The sequence below is a fragment of the Fulmarus glacialis genome, unplaced genomic scaffold, assembly GCF_000690835.1.
Source record: "Fulmarus glacialis isolate BGI_N327 unplaced genomic scaffold, ASM69083v1 scaffold14549, whole genome shotgun sequence".
NCBI classification, from domain to species: domain Eukaryota; kingdom Metazoa; phylum Chordata; class Aves; order Procellariiformes; family Procellariidae; genus Fulmarus; species Fulmarus glacialis.
Window position 1 is genome coordinate 17,792 of NW_009232726.1, and position 10,511 is coordinate 28,302.

General features: G+C 42.2%; 1 protein-coding gene across 1 annotated transcript; it reads right to left on the reverse strand.

Annotated features, from left to right (window-relative positions):
• Positions 1 to 3,923: 3,923 nt before the first annotated feature.
• Positions 3,924 to 8,955, reverse strand: LOC104072363 (G protein-coupled receptor kinase 5-like; the record flags this gene model as incomplete). Its single annotated transcript, XM_009585041.1, has 4 exons — positions 3,924 to 4,524; positions 5,343 to 5,474; positions 6,277 to 6,414; positions 8,818 to 8,955. Coding segments are annotated over 4 exons (507 nt in total), but the record flags the coding sequence as incomplete, so codon positions are not given.
• Positions 8,956 to 10,511: the final 1,556 nt, after the last annotated feature.

Sequence of the window (10,511 nt, forward strand, 5' to 3'; positions counted from 1 at the left end):
TCATGGCCATTCTTGTAAAAAAATCTCTTTTTAGATAATCCAGGTCAAGAGTGCACACGTAAGAGTTTATTATTTGTTATTTTTTCCTTCACTATGCCTTTGTTTAAAAAAGCCTCTCATCCAACCAGAGAGCGGGAAAAAATGCTACAAGATTTAAGTGAACCTTGAGACACTGTAGAAAATGAATAGCAAACATCTGAATCATAAAAGCCTGTAAAATAATTAGTGTTCATCAGACTACTCAGGAAAGATTTAAAAATAAAAAAAACATGCTTGCACAATTCAGGACCAGATTGCAAAAGACTTCTGATTCTTAAAAAGAGCTAAGTTTGCTCATCTGTCTATTTAAAACAAGCAACCAGATGTGAACGTATGCATTTTTTGGAAAGAATTTGTATTGTAATTGGCAAGGAGATACAGAAAATTAATCAGTCTGGAAAGCTATTAAATAATTACTCCGTTCTGCTCCTTTGTTATGTGCAAACCCACCTCAAAAACTATTCACTTTGAATCAAAATACTAAAAATCCCATTGCAAATGCTCTCCACGGTTGTATGATGAAGCTGTAAGTCTTTTTTTTTTTCAGAGTTCCTGAACAACCACGGCTGCCAGCGTTTCTTGAATTTGGCTCCCTGGAGCCAGATGCCAAGTGTCTGTGGAAGCCTGGCTGTGCAGGGGACTCCTCGGGGACTGCACCTCAGATTGCACCTGGTTACACAGTGGAAGCGAGAGGACTGTGGTCCTGCTCCAGTCTTGAGTGCAAGGTGAGCTGAATAATAATAATAAAAAAACCCCAGACGTAATAAAAAAAGAAAATCCTGCAGGTTTTGTTGTTGTAGGCAAACCCTGTCTAGAAGATTCCTAGGACTGTTCATTATCACTAGTGATGTATGATATTGATTGAATCTGTCAGGGCTTGGATACTGAAAGAGTACAACAATTCTGCTGCCCCAGCATTGTAATACTGTTTAAAGTTTGTCAGAGAGGACAGCAACACTTTAGGATGCAGCATGAAATCTCCCTCAACTGGTCTTGTTTTCTGTCTCTCCCCTTACTCACTCACTGCTCCCAAGGGGCTGGGATCCAGAGGGACTTCATCCCAGGCTTGAAGCTTCAAGTGCATGTAAGCATCCTTCTTCCATACCATCTTGAGGATTCAGGATATCTAACCCTAGCATCAGGACTTGCTGTATGCCGCTCTTGTCATTCGAGGACTTTGCACTGTCCCTGTGTCTCCACTGTCGGAGTCCTAGAGTTGCTGAGTAAGAAACTGTCCCGGCTGAAAGGAGAGCAGGAGAAGGCACATTTGCTATCATTCACTGTTGTCATATAAAAAAAGTCATCCACCACTAGTTAAGGCTGATAGCATCTAAGAGGTATAAGGCCATCTACAATCTATATTTGCAATTTGTTCACCAGCTTTCAGTAAGGGGTTTGTTATTATTAGGATTTTATTTCCCAAGTGGGAGATAGTAAAGAAAGAAAATTTAGTCTTCATGTGCCAAATTGGTAACATGTAGGAGATGAAGCCCTTGGGCCAACACCTGCGGTTTTATCAGATTTATCCAATGAAACATTAATGGGCTAAGCCTTCCCCCAACTGTCTTTTTTCCTTCCTCATGGTGGCAAGTAGATATCACCAGTTACGTTTTTCTGATGGGGAAATACGCTTGTCTGTTCCTGCAAAGTGAGATAATGGCAGTAATGGAAAAATAGCTTAATCTTTCACTCTACCCCCCAGCCAGCACCCCTTTCACCTAGCATCAGTGCACAGGATGAAATCAACTGAGGGTGCACAAGCATATCATATACGATACCGTTAGAAGGTGATGTCTTAGTGTGATAGAAACAGAGTTGCACAACATTTGCAGCTCTCCAAGAAGAACTAAGATGTGTGTCTTGTCTTGTCTAGGTACACTGATATGCACCAGTTGTCTGGCTAAGATCTGTTCCTCCACTTCCCACCTACATTTCTTGAAATCAGGTGGAATCCCACATGTCATTGAAGAAGGCCTGTGAAAATCTCCCAAAGCAAGTATGTCTTCATCCAGAGCGTGCTAAAGTGACTGATCAGATTCTTGTTGACATAGGTAGCTTTACGTCAGGCCACGAGAACAGAACTGGAAATGATAACCCCATCTGTGCATAGTGGCTTTCACCTCTACAATATTTCGTTCCACTCCTGTCAGGAAGCTGAAACCATTATAGATTTAGTTTCGAGAGAGAGATAATTACTCAAAATTCTCATCTGTTACTGTCTCTCTAAAATCTTGCCTCCTCCATAAGATCAGCAATGCCATCATCTGACATGGGAGAGCGGCTGAAGCTCTCCCTGAGCGCCACCGATACAGGGAAAAGGAATTTTTGGGCCATGCTGATCTGAAGGAAAAAGAGGAACAACCTCTTGGTGATATTACGGCACACTTACACAGCTTCACTGCATGTCTGCTAGTGACCAGGAAAACTGGAGGCTTTTGGAATGATATGGACTTGGCATCTTAACATACTTTACTCTTGATAAAGGTGCCAAAGCCCCATCTCCCTTTCTTGGCTTTTCTCTGTCAGCTGCTTTATTCAAATTCTGGCCCTGTTCTGTCTCTCTCCCTCAGAATCTCAAGCTGTTTTAGTACGTAATTCCTGTGACTTTCTCACTCAGAGCTTTGTCACTACTAACCTGCATCTTTTTTCCCTTCTGCATTGGTCAGATAGAACATGTACATGATAGTCTAATGAATTTTGGCTATTAAGACTTCCACTGGAACAGTGCTTCCTTGTACCCTGGGATAACTGCACTACTAGTTAACAGGGTTTTAGACACACCAGGCGAACCTTCAGATGTTCCTGATTGACCCAAAGGTGTAAAATCATCAATCTACTCTAGCCGACATTGTAAAGAGCATGGTGAACCAACCTGTTTTACAGAACATGTTGGGTTATGGAGATCTTGTCTGCACTTGGGGGGACAAAGCTTTTCCAATTTCTGTTGAAGGGAAGTAACCCTATTTTTGATGTGGTGTTCTTAATTACAATAGATAGTGGCATACTTGAGAAGAGCATGATCCCGATGCCTGAGGTACTGCTATTGATCCTGACCGATCCTGTTCATACTAGCGGGAACAATGTTTTCGTCAATGGTTAAAGGAACCTGGACAAAGAATGATGGAATCAAAAGTGGGATGTATTATTTCATAACTGACATTATATTCAATTAAGTTGAGGACCTAATTGAGGGGACGAGTCATGGTCTCTTTGGCATGACACATGGAAGAACTCTCTGCCACTGCTCAAAAGCAGCTCAGATTCCACTCTGAACCTCCACAGCTCAGTTCTAGAAAGCTGACATGAATCTCATGGTCAGCACAAATCAGACTATTGAATTTCTCTCTTGCTACCTGTTTGATATGAGCAACTGTGGAAAGGCCTTGGACTTTTGACTGCAGCATGGAGAACACTTTGATTTTTGCTCTCATTTCAGCTGGTGCAGGTTTCAAGTCCTTGAAAAACAAATGGTCGTTTGCTTTCCTGGTCACCTCTCACTCATTTTGTTCTTGCTGTCATTAGAAATGGCACAAAAACTAGTGAAGGAGAAGGGCTGAAAATAGGGTTCCCTTTTTAACCAAGAAGTTTTTGATGAGCTAACAACGTAAGTAAGTGCAAATCTCAGCTGTGCTGGTCCCATGACATCACAAACCTTAGGCATAGCAAGTAGCATTCTTGAATGCATCAAAATCTTGTCTTTTAGCATTTAATGCGAGACATTACAAACTAATGAAGAGAAGAAATGTATGCAGTGTTGCTGTAAACCAAATATACAGATGTAAAATAATTAAGAATAAACTGTTCCATAAAAATGCATGTCAATAAAACCCAGTCTGATAAAGTGATTTATGAATAATTTTCTAGAATTACTAAAAAGAATGATTTCTCGTTTGAGGCTCTGGAAGTCTTGAGTCACATTTTTTTTCTTTTAAAAAAATGTCTTAAAACACATGGCTTTACAGCTGCTGCTTGGAAAATATACACCTCCAAAGTCTGACTTTCATTTAAATACAAATGTACAAAATGTAAACTGAGACAATAGAGAAATTTACAAAACTTTTCTTTAAAAATAATAAAGACAAAATTCAGTTCTAGTATGATGCTATTTAAATACGTGCAAGTAGTCATGTTCATTGAATTTCTATTGCAATGTTCTAAATAGACAAATTTGATTCACACAGTCTTGAGTGCCACCTCCAAAAACAGACCTGAGTGGAAAATTCTTCTTAAAATGTGAGGCTCCACTGGAAGGAATGGATAGAAAATCTCCATTTTTGGGAGATTCTTTTTTTTTTTCACTCAACGGTGGAGGCTCTCTCATCCATAGAAGCTCCATAGATTATAGTGGAAGGATGCATCACGTTGTTTCATAAAACTGAGTTGGAACTAGCTGCTTCCAGTGGAGTTTGAACTTACATGATTTGAATTTATGTGGTGATTTAAACTGGCCTTTGAATTTGGAGAACTCTTTGAATTGTTCTGATGCTGTAGAAAGAGGAAGACAATGACAATTAGATTCCCAAAATATGCCATGCTTTCTTTTAGGCCAACATTGTTCATTTTATGGTGATAACGTACTGACTGGACTGCAAGATTTTTGTTTGAAGATCTTTGGATGTAAAATATTCTTCGCTTTCTTACCTCTATTCTCTCTAGGTCAGGAGGACCATGGCAGTTCTTGAGGAATGCAGCAAAGACGACTCACTCGAGCTCCAGGAGTCAATTAACTGCAAAATGTCAGTATCTGCTAAATCTAACTAATACAGAGGATACCTGCAATGCTCAGGCATGGTTTTAACCCTACAGAAGGTTCTAAGGTCTAAGAACATTATTTAGATTTGCAAATGGTGCCATGGTGCCTCATGAAAGCCGTACATCACGTATTATCTGGTCAGCTCTCTTCTCTAGTGTCTTGGTTTCCTGCCATGACTACCTCACTCAACATTTGCGTTTTCTTTTTTTTTAAACACATAAATCAAGAGTTTTCACAAGGAACTTATCAAAACCATATAACTATTTCAAAAGGTATTTCAGCATACCACTGAAAAATAGTTTTGGTAAGAAGTTTTCAACCACTGGAAACAAAGTTGATGAAAAATGTTGGAACTTCTGGTGGTAAAAAAATCACAAGAGGTAGATGGGAAACCTGGGATAGGCAGTATTAGTCAGGAAATTACCAGGTAACTGTGAAGCAAGCCCGCTCTAAGACGCACTGTCTTTCTTCTACAAAAGTATTACCAGAACGTGGCTGTGACACTGCACATCTATGGGAGGTTCCTTGTCTTAGTCATAAAAGATCTCACCTGTCGTTTAAATATTCTCTGTAGCAATCCTTTCTTGGGTGGCTCTGGGGGGTAGCTTTTGTTTAGGTCTGGTGAAATAGTACCATTTGGTCCAAATACATTCAGTTCTTTGAAACACTCTGTTTCTATCATCTAGTGGAATACAATGAGAAAGAAAAAAAGAAATTATACATCCACATTAAATATACTCCAGTAGCGCTAGGTTGTTCAAAGTCAGGATCAGGATGAGCAGCTTGAGCAATATGTTAGGAGAATTAACAAATAGAAGGTAAATAGGACGTATGAAAAAGAGAGGCTGAGTCTGCTCTGAGTGTTTGCACACCAGTCTTATTAGAAGTTGCCCCATAAAGCTTTCTGTTCTTTTCTTTAGCACTGTGGTAAAGACAGGCATACTCACAAAATCCCAGTTATTAGCACCCCTCTGCCCAAGTGAATCTGCTGTTTGATCCAGAGTTGGATTATGAAATCCGCTCTTGGCTGTGTTTTGATATCAAACAGAAACAAAGACCCAGATCTGGAAACCCTGGAGCTGTTCAAGGTCCAGAGTCAACCGCTGCAGCTGGGACCCGCTGCAGGTACAAGACAATGGGTGAGATCAGGGTCGCCAGCGGAGGAGCCTCCTATTAGGACTTCCAGCCATCCCACAGAAGTTCCTCAGAGCTGTTGTCGAAACACCTCTGTAGAAATCCAGGAGAAGGGAGTACAGTAGGATCCTTGCCAACTTACACAAATACGCAGAGCCAACAGATACAGTCACCTGAAGCTGACATCTGTGGTACATTAGAGATCTTGAAAGAGGCCATTTGTAACTTATGAAAGCATTAGAGTCTGGCAAGTTATCCAGTAGCTGTATATTACTGCAAATATACAGCTCCTCTTAAACCACCTGTGTTAGGGGTTTTATTGGCGCAATTTTACTATGATACATCCTTACCTCATTTTGCCATGGAATAGACACTGATCCTGTGGAAAACTTGGAATAGAAATCATCATCTGTTTGGTCCAGGTTAACTCCTTTCACTGTGGAGAATTGCTCGATGTCTAACACATCCTTGCAGTACACTGCTCTGGGCTACCTCAGCAGAAAAAAAAAGAAAAACAGCAAGAGAAAAATTACTTCTGAATCTGACCATGTGCTTTCATTCACAGATTCGGTCAACTGAGAATGCCTAACAAGAAGTGACTATCTGCAACCTGCTTCTCTAGACTTGCTCTGCCTGCATGTTTATCATCAAAGGCTGACTTCGCTTTAAGCTTATTAAGCTTCCCACTTTGAAGTCCTTAAAGCATCAGCGCAGCCAAAGTGGGTTTTAGTCATCCATGTAGCATATGGCTAAGAGTTGAGGGGAAAAGGACAGAAAGAGCAAGAAACCAAAAATCAAATCCTTCAGTAGTCTTTTCTTTTGGAGAGGGAACAACAGAAAACCAGAATGTTTATGAGTGACACGCTGGAGACAGCTCTGAAAAGGGACCTTGAGTAGAAGGGTCCCTCTGCTCAGATAGCTGTGGAGTTTGCAGCTTAAAAGTTTAAAGGAACGTATATTAATTGCTAAAGAAAACAGAAGAGGTTTGGCATTTTTCCATTGTTTTTGTTAATAGCCCAGCTGCTGGAAGCTGTCCAGAATCACCTCTATTAACTCTTTTAACTTGGCTGCCTTTCTTCAAACAAATCGTCAAATGGCTTTGCCTTTTTAAACCGCTTAATTTTCTGGGATGACAGGACTCTCTGCAGTGACGCTGCTTTTAGCTCATACTCCAGCAGTCAGCCACAGAAAGCAGAAATAGTCATCGCTGGCTACCTGTCATAGCTAGTGTGGTCATCTGATGCGCCCATCAACACCACAGTTACCCTTTGATGCGCAGGAATAATTGAGGGGTGGCTTGTGGGACTAGCCTGACCAGCTGAACTCAAGCACGTGTTGAATCCTACTATCTCCTCACTTTACCATGACTGCACAGCCCAGGGGTCCAAGCCTGCAGTATTCTATCTAGATCTGAGCACTGTGACCAAACAAATCAAGCTGATTCCTGATGGAAGTCCTAGTTGCTGGAGGCTGCATCCCTCTGCATTCCTGACGGCTGCAATCCACATCATTTTTGTGGAGACAGAGTAGTCTAGAAGAGGACGGAGAGACATGGGTTGGATTACAACCTCTGCCATTGGCTATATAGCTTTGGGTGATTCAGCTGACTTCAGTAAAGACTTGGAAATCTATGGATGAAGTGCGAAATAAATTAAATTAGGGGCAGCTCTTGAGTTCCCAATAAATAGCCATAAAAATTTACGGGCCTCTGCTTTAGTAAATATGTCTATAAGAGGTGCCTTCTAGGCCTTACATGCCACAGCTAAGCTTTTAATACACTCTGGTGGATCCCAGATTTGAGCCCAGAATTTTCTAATTTTCTACATCAGAAAGAAATAGTAGCTTGTCTCCTATTTCTTCCCACTGAAGCAGGTCGTAACACCACGGGCTAATTGGCAGGAATAACTAGGCCGCATAGTAAAATGTAAAGCAAAACCAGAGCAGCTAAAGTAAACTTTTGTAGCGTTCAAACCACTTTGGTTTGGTTGAGTTTGCAGCAATGTGAATGAGAGCTGCCAAGATGTTACTTTCCTTAATACGTTAAAATGGCAGTGTTTACTTAGAACCATATGGGAACTTTAAGGATAGAGGGTCTAGCCAGAAAGAGAGCCCTGCAGGAGGGAAATAATCAGATAACTCTGTGCACTGGGGTAGAGACCGATACCGCAAAAGGGTGGAAAAAGTTTTGTTCTTGCCAATGCAACAAAGACTTTCAGTGTGTGCAAGACTGGTGTGTAAACCTGAGTAAGGATTCAGTGCTGGATTCTGCACCCCATGAACACTAACAAGTTCAAAATGCTCTCTCAGGTCCAAGTCTCCTTCTCTGCTTGAGGTGACAGTTGATATCTGAACCTGGTCCAGACTCTCTGTAACAAATGCCTGTTTTCATGATGATCCAGTCCATTCCTCAGTGCCGTAGAGCTTTGGACTTTGTAATTCTGGTTTCACCTCAGCATATATACCTATGTATCTGTATGCATACACGTGGCTTTCACTGCTGATTGTTCCAAGCATGACCTGGTCCTGAGCATACTTATTCTCACACTACTACCATGGATAAGGGAATACAAAGGTTCCCAGTTTGAAGTTTGGGAACTGAGGCATGAACAGATCAAGTGGTCCCTCCAGTATCACACAGGAAGACTGTGGTAGAGTGGGAATGAATCAAGCTCCAGGTTACCACCCTATGTGGAGGCCCACCCGCCCTGCATGCACACGTCTACAGAGCAGCTCTCTTCTTCCTCCCAGCCTCCCCACTCCAGCCCTACCACTTAATCACATCTTCCTAGGGCAGCTACCCATGCAGAGAGTGATGACAGCTCTAAGAGAGAGTTATTTCAGAAACAAATCTCTTGAAAGAGGCCACTGGGGGTTCTTTCTATCATACTTACGTCAGGGACAAAGGGAGGATCCAGAATTCCTGCTTCTAACCGCTTGAAATTCATGCTCTTGAAAAAGGAGTGCCTCTTCACTTCTGTTGCACCTTCCCCTTGACATCCCAGCCGCTGCTTCACGTCTTTGGTGAGGAGCTGAAATATGCCAAGAGGAATGGTAAGGATGTCAAAAAAGCAAGAGCTCCACAAAGATATTTTTATCTCCAGTTGGTTTTGAATGTGGGGAAGTATAGAGGGGAACTGTAATTGCTGTTACTTAATGGCCAAAGTTAAATGGATTAGGATTGCACTGTTCTACATGCTGGTGAAACCCTTTGAAAATTACCTGTTGTAAAGTGTTTACAGTCATAATAGAGACCGTTGCTTCTGCTTCTTACAGTGAACACTTTCAAGAAGAGGTCTGACATACCCTAATAACATATATGAATGCATATTCATAACTCCCATGTGCTTCTTCTCAGTTCTTTTTTTCTTCTTGTTACTCCTGCAAGAATAGTTTTCCCGTGTTGCTTAGGCTGAATGACTTCACTACCAAATTGTATTTCCCTCCACCCATTGCAGTGTATTCCGGTACATCACATGACACACTGAACCAATCCTTTGTGCTCATGGTCTTATCTCTGCTGAACTCAAGGGGAGTTTTGTCCATGAAGCCAGTACCGTAACCATCCTCAATTCAGCCTTGTTTGTTTTCAGAGAAGGGCAATGCACCACCTCTACCTGCTACAGCAAGTCCTGCCTGTTTCCTGGATACCTGTAATGGAGCAATGGACACTAACTGAACTCAGCATCCTTGGTCTATTAGATAAGCAGGTCCATGAACACAAACACAGGGGTTGTAGATCCTGGAAGACCTTGTATGGACGGACTAATTGACCTGCAACAGAACAGTTCAATGGAAGAACAATTCTGGCACAGACTAGTTGGTGGATGAGGAGACAGAATATGTAGCCAAATCTTCGCCAAAATGCCTCTTCTTTTAAATCAGATATGTAGAATCAAGTAGGCTAAACCAATGTCTTAAGAGATCACATCTAAACAGTTGAAAAGAGGCAGAGCTCAGCATGCAAATGACTGGTGCAAAAAGACCATCACCTGGGACAGGGACCTTTCTAAACGTACCACTGAGTTCAGGCAATCTGCTGAAAAGTGAAGGTTCACAAATCTGTTTCCTTTTTTCCTTCCATTCATCTTTGTGGAAGCCTGCACGATGCTCTCTTAGATAGAGGAGGGAAAATATAATTTCAAACTCACCATAATCTGCCCAGAGATTTCAACTGCCTACTAAAGAGATGCATAACACGTGCCTTAGTACAACAGAAAACTAAACATGCATTGAAAACACTCAGGGCTAGCTTTGCTGGAGTCTCCGCTATGGGGGAAAAGACTACACACTTACACTGCAACATCATGGAGGGGATAAGAACACCAGCGCTTTTCCACAGGAAGGGTACGCCTCCCGGAGCCGGGCATGCAGCCAGGCAGACACCCCACCGCTCAGCACTTTCGGTACCCTGATTTCTAAACGGCTGCTTGAAGGAAGGGACTGAGCCGGCCTGCATTAGCATTAGCTGCATTAGCACCAAGGCTGCGCGGCGGCAGCTGGCCCCACCGCTACCCCTACCGCCGGCTGGGGAAGGGAAGGGAGAGGGGCAGGAAGGGGGTGCCCGGCGGAGTGGAGCGCGGCTGCC